The 18,409-nt window shown below is 39.4% G+C and overlaps 1 protein-coding gene across 4 annotated transcripts in view; it reads right to left on the bottom strand.

The window, feature by feature from the left end:
- LOC136875550 (transmembrane protein 104 homolog) overlaps positions 1-18,409 on the bottom strand; it is a 105,606-nt gene that overhangs the window by 6,343 nt on the left and 80,854 nt on the right. For all 4 annotated transcript variants that reach the window (XM_067149101.2, XM_067149102.2, XM_067149104.2 and 1 more), the window contains one exon: positions 11,668-11,761. In XM_067149101.2, the coding sequence (XP_067005202.2) occupies positions 11,668-11,761 (94 nt within the window). The remainder of the gene's footprint in view (positions 1-11,667; positions 11,762-18,409) is intronic.

Below are 18,409 nucleotides of genomic sequence, written 5' to 3'. Positions count from 1 at the left end.
ACACCTTCAATTCCCATGGTTCTGTTCAACTGTCTCCACTGCTTCACCACTTCATCCAAAACTAGGTTAAATAATATTGGCGACAGACCATCCCCTTGTCGGACTCCTGTCTTAATTTCAAAGCTGTCTGACAACATACTCCGGTATTTTACTTTAGTGGTTGTAGCCTTCAATGTTTCTCCCACCAATGCATGTGTTGTAGAATCCAATCCTCTGTCGAATAGGATATTCAGTAGTGTGTTCTTGTCTACTGAGTCGTAGGCTTTTGTGAAGTCTACAAATGTAACTGTTGTGTCCTTTCCTTTCCCGTGTCTGTGTTCTATGATTCTCTTGAGTCCAAAGATCTGTTCTACACAGTTTCTCCCTTTCCGGAAACCACCCTGGTATTCTCCTATGGTCGATTCAAGATGTGCTTCCACTCTGTTCAGCAATAATCTTGAGAGTATCTTGTACCCAATGTTTAGCAGCGAGATACATCTGTAGTTATCCAGTATTCTTTTGTCTCCTTTCTTATGTACTGGTATCATTATGGCTTCTTTCCAGTCGCTAGGTATCTTCTTATTTATCCAGATGTCCATTATTATTCTGTACATGCTTTCTTCCATTGCAGGACCACTCCATTTGATCTCCTCGGCGCATATACCATCATTACCTGCCACTTTGTTGTTCTTGAGATCCTTGATTACCTTCAACAACCTCTGTTCTGGTGTGTGCTCGTCCTTGGTTGATGTGTCTGCTGTACTGTAGAGTCATACTCTCTGTGGGTGCTTCTGTGTTTAGTAGATCTTTGAAATATCTTGCCATTTCCTCGCATACGTCTTTTTCACCTATTTTCAACTCGCCATCTTGTCCTTTCACAAGAGGTTCTTTCGCCTCATAACCCTTCATCCTGCTCTTCATCTCCTTAAAGAAGGATCGTGATTTGTTTTTCTTAAACGCATGATCAGCTTCTTCCAGCCTCTCATTCCACCTTTTCCTTCTGGCATTCCTGATCGTCTTGGCAGCCATCTTTCTCGCTGTCTTGAATGTTGACAGGTCCTCTTCCTTCTTGGTAGTCTGCTACCTTACCCACATCTTCCTCCTGTACTCTAGTGCCTCTTCACATTCTTCTGTCCACCACTCAACCTTCCTTCTCTTGTTATTAGTGGCCAATCATTTGGAATATTCTCTAACCTTGTCCTTTAAGCTTTCCCATTTACTCTCCACTGTCAGGTTCTTCATGTACTGATCTAGGTTTTTGTTCAGCAGTTCTCTGTCGATCTGGTGCGAGTTTGTGTTCGTGTTTCTCCTAGTTCTGTTTGGTATCGATCTACATTTGATTTCAGTGAGATAGTGGTCAGACTCCATTCTGCTGTTTTTCCTGACTTTGGTATCCATGATCTCTGCATGGTTTTTATCTCGGATCGCTACGTGGTCTACCTGCCTTTCACCAATTCTACTACCCGGACTTACCCAAGTTGTCTTTTTACTCGCCTTGGCTCTATAGTGTGTGGTCATGATTCTCATCTTGTGTCTTTTGCACACGTTCGCAAGCCTTTCTCCATTCTTATTTGTTCTCTTGTGCACAGGGTAATCCCCTACAGGGCCTTTGAATCTCCTTTCAGTGCCTAGCTGTGCACTGAAATCCCCCAGCAAGATCGTGACACCTCTCTTGTTTGCTTCCGTTACTACCTTATCCAGTGTGTTCCAGAAGTTCTCTGTCCCTGCCTTGGTTTTATTCTTATCATTTGTGGGGGCATGTGCATTGACAAGCGTATAAGTTTTATTGCCAATTTTCATCATCAAATATGACAGCCTCTCATTCACACCCCTCCAGTCAATGATACTACTCAAGAAGCTTCGGTCTACTATAAATGCCGTACCAAACAAACGGCTGTTGCTTCATCTTGATACCCGGTTTTCCCTTCAATATTACATATCCTTCTGATTCCACCATATCTTCATCTCTGAATCTCATTTCCTGTAGAGCCAGTATGCCAATTCCATGTTCTCTCATTGCATCTAGGACTTGTTTCAGTTTCCCCACTCTGATCATGGTCTGTATGTTGATGGTTCCTAATTTAAAAGTTCTCTTGGGTCTAATCTTGTGTGACCGGCGTATTGAGGATGTTGAGGTATTGGGGAGCTCCAACTCTCCCTCCGCACACGATACAGGTTTCCCAGAATCCGACAACCTGCTTGTGTCAACTGAGGTTGACGGGGGATTAACCCCCTGGGGTAAAGTAGTGATTATCATGTGCTCCATGGTTACTTCACAAGCCGAAGTATTAAGCTGGGCTACCGCAATATCGGTAGTGTTGTTACAACTGAGGTAACGAGTTCCAGAGGGCATTTTATGCCTTCTGCCAGGATAATGTTCACCCTAGTTGGTCAGGGCTGGGAGTAGGCATTTCCTCCATAACCCCCCCCCCCCCCCCCCCCATAGCTATGGTTTTCCTGCCAATACTTGGGTGGCTGACTGCAGTGGTTTCCCACTGGGCGATGGGGTCGCCACATCCCTACGCCTAAAACCTTCAATTATTATTGTTAATACTGTACCGGGCGGTACACCTCTACGCGACGCAAGTTCAAATCTTGCGCCAATTGAAACTTCTCTACTGGAGAAACCCAGAACTTTAACCACTGAACTAACTCTACTAGTTATCAGAAGAGGTCACTGAGTGTTTTTGATTTGCTTCTGTTTTTTATTGATCAAGAAGTGTGAACATTCTCTAACAGATGTCTCTACCAAAAACTATGGTAATACACTCTGGTGTAATGGGATGTACTCTCCTGAAGAAATTTTGTATTCCTAAGTTTTGTTTTTACTAAATTTTGTTCTGTGGTTGTGGGTTGACAACAGTTATCCTTTCTGTCCACCTGTTTTGAATTTAACCAATCACTAATTTTTGTAATTAATTTCTGACCAATAGTGTCTTTCTTCTTCGATGTTGATGTATAACTTTTAGCGACCCAATAAAATTGAGGGGGTGTGTCTACTCATTCCTGAAAGGTCTCGAATTTTCCACGAGGGTATAAAAACTGCTGATTTTCTTGTCTCGGTGCCACTAGTATAACATCTAATTCAGTGCGTGGATATGTAGCAGGGGGCGGGAAGCGCCTCTTTCTTCTAGCAGCAGTTCTTCTACAAGGTAATGGCCTTTTAACATCTTTATTTCTTGCTAGCTCAGCAGTTTAACTCTCGGGGAGGGTTCGAATCCTTTCATATGTAACCCATCTTGTTTAAATGTAAATTCCTTTCTGTCTATGTAAAATCTACAAATTTCTTTCACTGTAAAGCGGGGATAGAGAGTGCTTTACCCTCTCGAACTCCCTTTCATTTTGAAACTGAGGTGACTGTTTTCATAACCGTTTCTTCTCTTCCTTAATGTATTAAAGTTCTCATACGGGTCACCTCCCTAGTTTGGGATTAGCCCCTGTGTACCGGCCTAGAGCCACTTAGGTTTTAAAGGTGTATTTTGGAGTGCAAGTTCACGCCTCCAGTTCCTTCTGTACTTTGGGTCAGTAACTCATCCTGATGTTTTGTTTTCTTCATGCAAAGGCCCTGTAGGTTGGGTATTAGATACCCCTGTTTCACTGTATGTGTGCCTTGAGGGCAGTTAGGAGTAAGGTTTGTTGTGGCCTTTGATAAGGCTGGTAAAAAACGAGAGCAGGTCAGCTCTTTCTGGTATTTTGGAAAGTGCCTCTAGGAGGCCTGACATTGTTAAGCGGGAGCAAGAGCTCCAGGTACTGAAGGGGTTTTCTGCCCTTTGTTGAATTGTGGGTGTGAGCTGGGAGCTCCGACTTTGGGGCTTGTAGCCCAGAATTGTAAAGTTGCTGTGTACCTGATTTAACTGTTGTTATTTGTTGTACGCTCAAAATTCTATGTTACCATTGTTAAGTTTTGAAAAATATAACCTTTGTTAAAGTTTTAAATTAACTTTAATTTTGTAGTTGAGACCTATTCCACCTTCTTTCACCTCTAACTACCACAGATATCTCCGTAACAAATACATTTTAATTTTTTAATTAAATGCTACATTTGTATAACCTCAAATACGTATTGTGAATATATCTAATCTCAAAGTCTGGAGGTTTCTGGAAACTTACAGTAAAGATTTATTATCCAGATACATGTAGAAACATTAGGAATATTACAGACTTGTCCATGTGGTTTGTGTGCATGTAATAGAATACTCAAATTTGATCTACTCCAATCAAGAGGCCGGTCAATAAATTGCCTCTTGTGTGTTCCAATTAAAAGTGTTGCAAGAACATTTCCAGAAGTCTATATTTCTAGGCTGTTTGTTGAACCATAAATACTATCAAGCTGACAGGCTGACAGTCAGTGAGTGTTGGACTCTGAGTCAGAGTTGGGCTCCGTGGTGAAGTCAGTCAGTTGGAATCAGTCGATAGACAGCGAGACAGTGCAGTGCGGGTTAAAGCAGGTTGATATCTGTATTTGTCATAATCGACTTGAGTGAGAGCGTAGTCAGTCTTGCCTTGTGATGGCAAAGTGAATAATCAGTGGACAGACTGTTGATATCTTTACTTTTCAGAATCAACTGTGTGATGGCGAAGAGACCAGTGTGAGAACTTACTGATATCTGTACTTGACAGAATTGATAGTAAATTGCTTCAGTATTTTTCCTTAATAGCGTAATGTTGTGTTTGTTGTTAAGGAATAGACGTAGCGAAGATAAAGTGGGTTTATGTAAGAAAGTGAATGTATCTCGTGTTATATTTATTTACACCAAAATAAAATTGCACTGAGAACGAGAGTACATACATACATACATACATTATGGACAATTAAGTCTTTCAGCACTCAGTCTGCAAGCCTCTGTGAATTAACTAATTACCTCCACAATCCTTCATTTGCACCTAGCTTTGTGGCCTCTATTAGCTCTACACCTTTTATCTTTCAATCACTAAGTCTAACCATCGTTGTCTTTGGTCTCCCTCTACTCCTCTTACCCCTCTAATGCCAAGTCCATTATTCTCCTAGGTAACCAATCATTCTCCATTAACCTCAGTGAAAATGAAAATCCACTGCCTGTTTCCGGTCATTCGACCTGGTTAGAAATGGAAGGAATTAACCCCCCATCTAGCGGCAAAGATAGAAATTGTGCCGGCTGCTGGAGCCTGTCGCACTCCTCTGGGGCAATGATTACAGACACATGAAATGAAATTATATTGTAGTGTTTTGCTGAAATGAAAGATGACAGGGAAAACTGGAGTACCCGGAGAAAAACCTGTCTCATCTCCGCTTAGTCACGCACAAATCTCAGTATTTTGATTTGAACCACGAAACCCAGTGTTGAGAGGCTGGCACGCTGCCGCCTGAGCCACGGAGGCTGCTCTCCATTCACCTCATATGAACCCAATACCAAAGTCAGCATCATCCATTGAGTTTATTTCTAACTTAGCCTTTTTCTCCTCATTTCAAGCACACTCCTCCCATCGTTTTCACCTGTTTATACCTGCAATCATTCTTGCTACTTTCATGTCTGTTACCTCTAACTTTTGGAAAAGATATCCCGAGTTCACCCAGCTTTCACTCCTGCACAGCAAAGTCAGTCTGAAAACAGAGCGACGTTAAGATAATTTTGTCTGAGAACTCAATTCTTACAAAACACTACTCATCGTAACTGTTTTACTTAGAATACCACCAACCTTGAAGAATACACATCCGAAGTACTTGAAATTAATGATCTACCTATTCTATACTTATATTACAGTAAAAAGTAGAAGCAATATTAAGATTTTACCTGAAAAATAAAAAATATTAGAAAACACTCACAATGAACCTGAAATATATTTGCTTGCAGTGTTTGAGTCATCAGTCCACAGACTGGTTTGATGCAGCACTTCATGCCACCCTATTCTATGCTAATCTATTCATTTCTACGTAACTACTGCATCCTACATCTGCTCTAATCTGCTTGTCATATTCATACCTTTGTCTACCTCTAGCGTCCCTACCAGCTACACTTAACCTGAAAAACCAACTGAACAAGTCCCGGATGTCTTAACACGCAATACCAGACCATATCCCCGGAAACCAGGCATTTTCTGCGATATTTAAATTGATTTTGTGTTGTAATTATACTACAAGCTGTAATCAAACTTATTTTAAGGATCTATTCTTCTGCATTAACACCAATAAGAAGCAATATTGTTTCCAATAAATCTCAAATTTTACGGGGGATTTTTTAACCACGTAAATGTCACAAAAATGTCCAACAAAGGATCACTGTTCATAAAATTGTTCATTTCACTCATTATCATGGCGCAACAGCCCCGAAAGGCCATGGCCTACCAAGTGGCCTAGAAGGTGCCATGTAGTCAGCATGACAAATCCTCTCCGCCATTATTCTTGGCTTTCTAGACCAGGGCCACCATCTCACAGTCAGATAGCTCCTCAACTGCAATAACGTAGGCTGAGTGGACCTCGAACCAGCCATCAGATCCAGGTAAAATCCACGACCTGGTCGGGAATCGAACCAGAGGCCTCCAGGTAAGAGGCAGACAAACTACCCCTACACCATGGAGTCGGCACACTTATCATTATGGATTGAATTTATGGCATATTCTACACCAGGGGTTTCCAAATGGCGGCCCGCAGGCCACATGTGGCCCAGGACGCTACATTTTGCGACCCGCGAGGGCTTTAATAAATGTATTTTAAGAAATGTGAAGACAATTTATTCACTTGTGCTGAATGGATTCTTTCATTTAATAAAATTAAGATCCAAACTTCGCCGGAAAATGAGTCCTCACAAATACCAGTTCTAGATCGTAACCATTATAAAAATGGCTATGGCATCAATACCAATTCTTGAACTCCATGCCGACCTCACTGTGGCATTTTTATTCAACGTAGCATGCAGTGAATACCAAGAAATACTTTAAAAGCCATTAGTGTAAGAAGTGGTTTCATTTCTTCGTTCTTCTCTCATTGGCAGTACTGGCTGGTACACAGTGAACATTTTCAAGGAAGTACACTGTTGGGACTTTAGGCTCTTACAAGTGTGTAGCATTGTGCTCTTCACACTACTCCCTCTAATTTTCCTCCTTGTTTCGACTACATTATTAATTTTAGTTTGTCTATAGTTTTACTTTTCTTCATTTGTGAAATATTAATTAAAATGAACTGACATTGTTGGGCGCTCTTCTTCCAGATTCAATCGTTCTGGGTAAAATAGCGATTATTCTTAATTTCACTCTTTTATGCGATTTTAAAATAGTCTTTTAAGCAATAAAAATTATTAAATCTTCATTTCAATTGAACTATGCATATTGTTTTGTATACTGGTACCTCTGTTCTATTGCGGAAGTTTACGAAAATTGGCCTATTATTATAGTGCGGCCCGCGGTCATGCTTCAGGTTTCCAATGTGGCCCTTCAGTTCTTACTAATTGGAAACCCCTGTACTACACAATTATTAGTTTTAAATACATTACTACTACATGGAATTACATTGTTTCTTCATGTGATAAATTTTGAAGCATGGCTCTACACACAGTGCAACACCACACTGCTCACACTGGTGGAATGTCTCCTTTATGAGAAACCTTCCCATTTGATTCTTTTACTTCTCGCACTGTGAACGTGGCATATCCTAACAGCGTACTTCTTTGTTGTAGAAGAAAGTACTCAAACCACTAACTTTGCATAAGCCTGGAGTTGATTTGAGAGATCAATGCATTCAATACAACTCTCATGGAGACAGAATTGTGAAATGGTGGAGGAAATTGTACCGTTTTGTAAATGCTAATTATTTTCTTATACCGTGCTTATTGCATAGCACTTTTCAAGTATATGCCTTCAAATATACTAGCATCTAATTCCTCATATTCCAAATCATCCACATTGTCATCTGTATTACCAAAACAATCCTCAATATCATGCCGTGATAAACTTTGGCGAGCTTCCATTTCCATGCACGCGAAGAGAAAAGCATAGCCTTGAAAATATGTCAACTGTAGTGTCATCTCTTGTTCAGTATCGTTTCTATCAGTACAAGGCATAATCCCTCTATGACCAGACCCGTACAAACACCGCTTTGCGAAATAACATTCGTTTAAATGAGCGACTCCATAGAAACCACGGTCTTGGCAATTTTTGGAAGGAAGGCGGTCCGTAAAATTTACGGGCTTGGTAGCGAATGTTAAGATATGTCCAATCATTCTACCTCCTCCTCTTGTCAAATTTACAGAAATCGATCTCCTCTCACCAATTCAATTCAGCATCTCTTCTTTCATGATTCGATCTATCCATCGCACCTTCAGCATTCTTCTGTAACACTACATTTCAAAAACCTCTAATCTCTTTCTTTCTGAGCTATTTATTGTCCATGTTTCATTTCCATACAATGCCACGCTCCAGATGCAAGTCTTCAGAAACATCTTTCCAATACCTATATCGATGTTCGAAGTGACCAAATTAATTTTCTTAAGAAAGACTTTCCTTGCTTGTGCTTGTCTGCATTTTATGTCATCCTTATTTCTGCAATCATTAGTTATTTTACTAAGTAAGTAACAATATTTATCTACTTCCTTTTAAGACTCTTTCCTAATCTAATATTTCCTGCATCAGCTGACTGTTCAACTGCACTTCATTACTTTCCTTTTGGACTTATTTATTTTCATCTTGTACTCATTCATGAAAACTCTGTCCATACCAGTCAGCAATTTCTCCGCATCTTCTGCAATATCAAATAAAATAACAACACTGACAAATCTCAGAGATGTGATTTCCTCTCCTTGGATTGCGATTCTCTTTCCGAATTCATCTTTAATTTCTTTTACCACCTCTTCTATACAAATATTGAAAAGGAGGGGGGACAAACTGCAGCCTTGCCTCACTCCTTTCTAGACTGCTGCTTCCTTTTTCAAAGCCCTTGATTCCTATCACAGCATGGGTGCATGTAAGGTGTATTTCTTACAACTTGAATGAAAACTACTAAAGATATTCGAACTAAACTTTATATTTAGCATCCACCTGTCCAAAGGTAGTTTTTAAAGGTCAATAACATTTCATGTTCCCGGAATGGACTGGTGGTTTATAGGGAACCGAAATGGTGATTTTACTCTTCTACAATATATACAGTACAAGACCAACCTGACTGGAAATCGACCAAACGTGATGGATTCCATCTCTATAACTTTTCTTTACGTGCATTTTTTTCGTCAGGAGGATTAATAAGGGTGATATCATGAATGGCCAGTTTTGCAGGTTAAGTCCAGCGCACATAGCCCAAAAGGTGTTGTACATTGTACATGGAGCAGATTCCTTGTCTATCTATATAAATAAAATGGTAACGACTGTGTGTCTCTACATAGACTATTTTGGCAAAATTTTCGCACAGCTACCCGTTTAAGGGGTAATAATTACCATCTGCATATTTTTTGGTTTAGTTTCCTGAAAGTCCTAATTTTTACCCTCCTCGCCCAAATTCCAGATTGCAGCATAATCTGCCAGACGAAAAAGAAAATGGAAATTTGACAAAATTATACGTTTTTAGCCTGTAACGGATGGAAAACTTCCAAGATCTTTAAATTTTTCACTTTTTATCCCCAAAGAATATCAAAGTATGGAGGCAATTTTAATGATGGTGCAGACCTTTGGGAAGTCCTATCATATAACGGACTGCACAATCTTCGTTCAATTTGGAATGATCTACAACCTTGGTCTTATGACTTTGTCATATCTGTATCCTTTTTACGTTTGATTTTTCTCTATTAATTGATGTTAAGTAAATTTGGACTTTTCACATGTATAATTCATAGTTTCAATCACTTATAGTTCGACTCGTTGGCTGAATGCTCAGCGTTCTGGCCTTCGGTTCAGAGGGTCCCGGGTTCGATTCCCGGCCAGGTCGTGGATTTTAACCTTCATTGGTTAATTCCAATGGCCCGGGGGCTGGGTGTTCATGCTGTCCCCAACATCCCTGCAACTCACACACCACACATAACACTATCCTCCACCACAACACGCAGTTACCTACACATGGCAAATGCCACCCACCCTCATCGGAGGGTCTGCCTTACAAGGGCTGCACTCGGCTAGAAATAGCCACACGAAATTAAAATTATCACTTATAGGAAATATAGAATCATCAAACTCTACACGAAAATTGGCCCACCTAGTAGCCATATGTGAGCCAAATGCTATGTATGTAGCTGTCACATAATTATTCGAAAATAATGCAATGTGAGATAATCTTACAAAAACTTTAATCTGTTCAACGTTTCTAACTCAATCTGACCCAAGAATAGATGAGATATCATAGGACCAGCCATTTAGGCCACTAAATCCAGCATCTTATGGTACAATCCTTTGTCGATATGATGTACGTTTAGCAGCAGTTAATCTGTAAATGAAGGTCTGCAGTATTGTAAAGACGAATATACTTTCGTATGTTGATCTGAATATATTCACTGATGTCGATTTGTAGCGATCAAGAAAGGGTGTGTCTGCTATTGTAATCAGTACTCCCCACACAGACTTTGACTGGCAGTAGGAATGGGGTCCTTCTCCAACTCCTGTGTAACTGGCATTAGTAAGGAAGGCTTACCACTGTAATGAATTGTTCACTTCTCAATTTGACTTGCAGAAGGCAAAGGAGCATGCAGTTTTGTTTAAAACTCCCCTACCCGATTGTGTTTGCCAATAGGCAAGGGTGCCCGCAATTATAAACAAATGTCCTCATCTAAAATGTGACTGACATTAGGCACAGTGGCCTGCTATTTTGATGGAAACTCACCAACTTGGTGTGACTGACAGTAGGAAAAGGGGCCTGACATTATAATGATAACTGCCCAACTCAATTTCGACTGATAGTAGGTTAGTTGCCTGCCATAATAATAAAAACTCCTCGACTGTTATCTGTCTGGAAGTAGGAAAGGGGGCTGCCATTGTAACGAAAACTCCCCAGATCGATTGTGACCGCGCAGTAGGCAATGGGGCCTGCAGTTATAATGTAAACTTCCCAACTCGAATGTAAATGGCAGTAGGCAAGTGTGCCTGCCGTTATATCACAAATCCGTAACAAACACTTCACATTGGAAACAGCGTATGGGGATGAATATTGAATTCTCATGACCGCATTGTAATAGAAACCGACTTTCAACCAGTGGTGTCTGGTTCGCCATTTTTGTTCTGTACTTAACATCTCTTCAATACGTACTAAATGTACGTAACACGACCTACTAGGTTGAAAGTCGGTTTCGATTAGTGCATGGGGACCTCCCCATGCTGTTTCTCGGATAACGCTATGAGACATGCAATTTTAAAACAATCTTATTTACTGCATGTACAGTATTTACTTCAATATTCGAATACAATGTAGAATGGAAATTCTAAGTTCCCAAGGAGGGAATTAGATATTTTGCCACCAATAGAGCATGTCAAAAAACAGATCAGATGTAAGGCGTTTCAGGCGTTTGCTCTATTAACCAGCGTTTCATCTTAGGTCTGACACTAGACTCATCAGAGTGGGATGTGTCAGAACCTAGTGTCAGACCTAAGACAAAATGCTGGTTAATAGAGCAAATGCCTGAAAAGCCTTACATCTGATTTGTTTCTTCTACAATGTAGAATACCGTACCAAAGCATGGGTACATTTGCTAGTTGGAAAATAAAAGGCTTCACAATGAAAACAACACATTTGAATCAACTTACCTATCCACCTCATTAGAGTAGTTAACATTTGTAAATATTTTGTTTTCTGAACATTGAAGAACACAAATGGTCCTAGTAACATGATGAAGGCACCCTAGAAAAACAGGAAAAAGTATACATTAACAAGGTATTGTATTTAATAAATTTGAGCAATTTAAACGTACAGTCAACAGGGACTTGCATCAAGAACTGGCACATGATAAGATAGAACTTCAGAATTCCTCCTCTGAAATAGAAACAGTACACTATCTAGCACACGCCTTCCCACACCAATCACATGCAGATTTTTAACATCCAAGAAAAAACAAGTTATTCTCAAGACACCAAAAGATCAAAACAAATTTATGAGCCTTCAACTATCTATGAGACAGGCACGCTATATCCCACCTTGAAGATTAATGGTTACAACAAAGTTTATAGAGCCCAGCATCCCACAAGTTATAATAAACAACCATCACAGACCTAAGTGATGAACCCAGGGCCCACAGAGGTATGTATATGATATGCAATTCTGAAGGCCATGTTAACCAGCTATTTCTTACATGTACTACTTGTCGTTCACCAGCTCATACAAGATGTGCAAAGACAGGTCCCTCAAAACTCAAGATGATCACCTCGGATTTAGAATCGTGGCACTGCTGGAACTGATTATTACTGCAGTTCTCTGAATCTTTTTTTAACACATCAACACAGAATGTAAATAGCAGCGTAACTACCGAGGAAAATGACATGTTCACCATACTATCATTCAAAATGTGCAGTTTAAAGAAAACTTCAAGAGAGCATTTCCTAAGATCGAGCCTCAGGGCATCAAATCCAGCTATAGTGCATGTCAGAGAAACATGGCTGAAACCATCTGTTCACAATGGAGAAGGGTTCCCAGGCTCATAAATCCTGTTCCGGAAAGATCGAACCTGGATATCAGGGGGTGGAATGGTCATCGCCACAAAACCGGAACTGTGTCCTATTCGCTTTAAGCATCCAAAGACTGACGCCGAGGCCATGTGGGTGGAATTTACAAGTAATGGTGCAAAGTTTCTCGTAGGATCAGTTTATAAAGCCCAGAAATCAGTACAGCATATCAATGATCAACTGTTACTGTCACTCAGTAGTGTGAAACACTGTACTGGTACAAATACAAAGCTATTTATGTAACAGGCGACTTCAATCTAGATATAAACTGGCAATGTTTAGTTCCTATTCCAAAAAATTATCTCGCGAACAACTTCCATACGATATTCTATGACCTATTTCTTTATGAGTTGATTACACAATCTACCCATATCACACTAACCTCACGCTCTACAATAAACCTATTCGTCACCAATCAGCCATCCGCAGTGCAGAAAACATAAGTTATCCCAGGTTTCAGGGATCACTCAGCTTTGCAGCCACACTTCACCTCAAAAAGCCACGTTCTAAGAGCACTGTAAGGACAGTCTATAATTACAAATAGGCCGACTGACCGTGTTATTATCACTGTTCCTTCAATACCTTCCCACTCCAAGCTCACTGTACACCAGAGACATGGACTTAGTGTGGTACAAGTGACATGACCTCCTTTCGATGTGTAGGCCAGGCCATACCGAAAATAACCATTTCCCTTAAGACAAATTCCTCATGGATCACTAGAAATGTTATAAAAATGATCATGAAAAGAAATTCATTGCATAAAAAGTAGAAATGTTGTACCACCGACCTTATGTGGAAGAGGTACAAGAGAGTGAGGAATGACGCAAGGAAGCTAATTCACGAATCTTACCACCATTCCCTCCATAAAATAAGTGGAAATAATCAGGAGACATGAAAATTCTTGACAAGTAAATGTGGCAACTCATCACCTAGCTCTTTCTATGCTAATGGTAAAGTTGTAAATAACCCCCAAGACATCGGAGGCTTTCAGCGTCAGTTTTAAAGATAACAATGTTAAGCCAACTACAGCCGTAACTTGTACTTGGCCAGGTCGTTGCCTCCACCTCTCCCCCTCCGCAACTTGTTCTTCTCCATATTCAAAATGACTGCCAGCTTACGGAAAATACGACCCAATGCTATGACAGGCCTGGACAACATACCTGGATGGATCTTACTGCAGTGTGCGGAAGCTCTCCCCGTGCACGCTATTCAATTGTTCAGCGTGAGGTCGAGTGACTGTCATATATGTCATTTCCATCAGCTACACTCATACTCATAAGTTTCACACACTGCTCGCACGAAGCATTGAAGAACTGCGGTTGTCTTGTGGGAAAGAAGACGCGAACTACAACTGATTAAAATCAATCAATCACCAATGATCTGCAATTATGGCTGTCGCCCTGGTGGAAGATTCCCTATCAGTTGTTTACCTAGTCTTTTCTTTTAAAATTTGGAAATTTATCGAACAATTACCCTGGTCATTTCAATTATTTCAATCTGTAATTCCTTTTCTTATAAATGAATATTTGGCCCAATTCCTTCTCTTGAATTCCAACTTTATCGTCATACTAGCTGAAGCACCCATTTTTCATATATGGATTTATGAGCAAGGAATAAAGTGGTTGAATTAAGGTGGCCCGGAAGCACATTTGTGTCTTACAACATGCTCTTGTAATTAATAACATATTATGGTTTCACCTATTCAATAACGCTTAGTAATGCAAGGTTACATCACAAGTCTTTCACAAATGGTACCGGTTTTGACCCCAGATCTGGGTCATCATCAGCCGATCGTTCAAAAAGTACAAGATAAAAGCAATGCACAGATAAATAACAAGTAACGTAGAAGATATGAAGATTTTTTGAAGTTGGAAGTTCATGCAGAGCTATATAATACTTGAGTATAAAGAATTGGTTTTAAATACCTAAAATCTTGATGTGAAGATGGTTAAATAGCTCAATGTCAATCTTAGAATCGTATGTTTGACATATTAAGAGGCAAATAGCTAGTTGTCTTGTTATGGTGTTTAATTTCAACTTTTCTGCATAACAAGACAACTAGCTACTTGCATCTTAATATATCAAACATATGATTATAAGATTTAACATCAAGCTATTTATTCATCTTCACATCAAGATTTTAAAGACATTTAAAACCTAGTGCTTTATGCTCAGGTGTTATATACTTTCATCTTGAAAAAAATATTTATATCTTCTACGTTACTTGTTATTTATCTGTGCATTGCTTTTAACTTGTACCTTTTGAACGATCGGCTGATGACCCAAATCTAGGGTCAAAACCAGTACCATTTGTGATCGACTTGTGATGCAATATGAACATTAAAACAAGAATAATAGTTAACACCACCTTTCCAATAGTTATCTTTCCTATATTTAGGAAATAAACATTACAACAGGCGTTGTAAGATGGGACATGTTTCGCTGAACAGTAGTAAGCATCATCAGCCGAAAATAAATCTTAGCCTAAAGTTAGGTCAGGGCCCTGAACCTAGTGTCCTTAACATATATGGCACCCTAAGAATCAACATTTATATTTATAAAATGAAAATAGACTTAAAACTAGTGTGAAAAAACATGGAATGTTACAACATGGCTAAGAGAAAAAACACAATCGAGTTGAGACAGACGATAAGAACAGAAAGTAGGCTATAATACAGAGCTGGTAGGGAAATAATTAAAATCATTAGGATATCATTGTTACCAGTCAGTCAATCAGAATGTTCAAACATAAAAACAAGCGTGAAAATATATAAGAGTGTTCATCATGGCTGAGTTAGAAAAAACACGTAATCGTGTTGCCAGAGGTAAAAACATAACGTACAACATAGAGTTGGCAGTGTAGTATCGAACTCATGGCTGCCAGTCAGTTAATAAGAATGTTCATATATAACAAAACATAATGGTTATATTCTTTTAAGTGAAGAAATAATTAAATCCCACTCTTGTATAGATACGTGAGAACGGGCCAGAGAAATCATATGTTGTAGCAGACATGGAGTAGTAACACTTCAAACAGGATTGATCACGCCTGAAGCCGCTTCATTTTTGCTGGGAGTTCAAGACCAAAACAGAAAAAAATAAGATGCCAAGTGCGTGAACTGAAATCTGAAAATGGAAAAAGGAAAAAGATGTACTGGGGCCTTGAAAATAGGGTGTTCAGAATGGGAGACTAAGATCGCTTACCTCTTATGTTGGATGAGCGTTGAGCGGAGACATTAGCCGTTCAAGGGGGTCTGTTAAATTTATGCCCGTTGCTGCATGTGTTGTATCTATGTGCTTGCCTAGGCAAAGAGTAAGTTGGGACGGGAGGGGTAGGCGCAACAATGAGAGTGCTGGAAGCTGGCGGCAGAGCTGTATTATGGGGAGGGGGTAAGGTGGAATCTATTATGACGACTGGAGGGGTATTTAAAGGTTTATAATTGAAGATTTTTGTGTAATTGTTATGATTTATATTAAGATTAGTGAGTAAATTGGGGACTTGTTCAATTAATGGGCTGTTCTTGTTTTAATGTTCATATCTGATATCCAATACGGTCTACAATGAGATTTATTACTTGTAATTGTGACGCAATCTCGCAATACTAAGTAATATTATACTGAATAGGTGGAACCATAATACATTATTAATTTAATTGTAATCTCAGTTCAATATGGACCAAAAATGAAATTCTTATCTTTCATGCTCTTGTAGACAATATTTACAACCTTCTTGTTGGGTATATAAATATATAGGACACTCGAGACCATACCACGTTATGCTGGCCGTCACAAGCATTGATTCGTTCTCTAGATAATGGCGCAAAATTAAAATGTGAATTATAAAACCACTTAATACAAACCTTAGACACAATACTTAAAAGATAGAAACACGGAATGTACATATAATACGATTATGATGATGACCTGAATAGATACACTACAGCCCACAGTAGTTCTCAAATATGGATAAGCACGCTTAGCACTCTCAACAATATAACTGTAGAATCCAAACACTTTCCGTAGAATGGCACACTCATTCTTCAGCTGGCCTGTCAAACGAACGATTCCATACACATGAAATGAGTAGCCTATTCATTACAGAAGGCAACCACAGCCAAAAACACATGGGAGTAAAGGAGAAAATGCCTATGATGTTTCTTATTAAAAAATTTTATTTTAAGGTCCCATGGTGCACTTGTTTTGCTGATAAGACCAACGGTTTACCAGTTATTTTAATTAATATAGGCAGAAATTGCCCAAATTTGGAACATATGCCTGTAAACTCCCCCGCTAGATTGAAACTGTGAAATATATCAAAATCAAAAGTATCCCTTGGGTGACTCAGGATTTCAAGCTATATCCTTACCAAATTTTAGCACAATTGGTCCAGCAGTTTTTGAGCCTATCCAGAACAAACAAACAAAACACCATCTCATTTTTATTACGGTAGTATATTAACCCTTACACTGTTATGCCCAGATATCTCAGGCACGGTACTAAGTCACATCCTTGCTGCGCCTGAGATACCTTTTCGGTAACTTTGGCTAAATTTCTGAAAAGGAAATAGATACCTTTGGAGTTTCCTTTGTTTTTCAAACTTGAGTGGCAACAAGCTACATCTTTCAGCAGCGTAATGGACCATCAATCAAAACTGAGAGTGCATTTTAACGCTATCTATGGTCAAATATCTGAAATAATGCACTCAGCTCAGTGCACAACCTAGATTGGCAGTCCCGCAAAGCACCTGTGTCCAGGGTTTGTAAAAATGGCTTCAGGTAGCAGACGGCACGTGCTTTCAGAGTTCGAACTTACTGAAGCTGTGAATACTCTTGAATCGGAAGATGAGTACTCAGGTATCAGTGATTTGGATAGTGATTACAGTCCTAGTGACAGTGATAGTGCTGAGCCTCAAAGTAGCTCCACAAACCAGAAAAAAAATTTGTTCCGAACCTGATTTATTTCAATGGTGCACAGGTAATATGTTTAGTCCTGTAATACACAGTTTTGATGACAGTTCATTAGGTACATCACTCGATGTAATTCATGATGAACCAACGACTTTAGACGTTTTTCAATGCTTCTTTTTCATGATAAATTATGGAGCATATGACAATTAAAACAAACAAGTAGTTTGTATTTGTTACGCAAACAATGCCACCGTCTCCAAGTTCAAGGCTACAGAAATGGAGGGAAACCACACTTGAAGAACTTTTGTCTTTTTCGCTGTTGCAATGCTAATGACAAGAATGAAGAAACTTACAATTCTTGAATACTGATCAACTGATCCTCTGATAATGACCCCGCAGTTCTCGGATTTCATGTCTAGAGACAAGTACCTCTTATTATTGCAGTTGTTACATTTCAATGACAACAACAGTCAGGCTGAAGGTGACCGGCTGTATAAAATGAAGGCTGTAATTGACCATCTCAGAAACAAGTTCAGATAAACATTCACCCTTTTAGAAAACATTTGCACTGATGAAAGTTTGACGCTTTTCAAAGGTAGGCATCCATTCAGTTTATCCCATCAAAGAGATGCAGATCTGGAATAAAGACATTTATTATCTGCAATTGTGAGACTGGATATGTGCTGGATTTTATTATTTACACAGGGTTAACTACAGAAATAATTCCTGAACGTGAATTTGGGGTATCAGGTGCAGTTGTCTTGACTTTAACTGAAAGGTACTTGCAGAAGGGACATACGTTGTGGATAGATATCTGGTATTCAAGTCCACTACTGTACAATCACCTACACAAAAATAAAACCAACACATGTAGTACTGTCAGGAAAAACAGAAGGGGTATGCCAAAATTTACTTTAAAAAAT

The sequence above is a fragment of the Anabrus simplex genome, chromosome 6 (genome assembly GCF_040414725.1).
Source record: "Anabrus simplex isolate iqAnaSimp1 chromosome 6, ASM4041472v1, whole genome shotgun sequence".
NCBI lineage: Eukaryota > Metazoa > Arthropoda > Insecta > Orthoptera > Tettigoniidae > Anabrus > Anabrus simplex.
The sequence above is the reverse complement of the archived record's forward strand: the minus strand, read 5'-3'. Positions and strand labels throughout refer to the sequence as shown.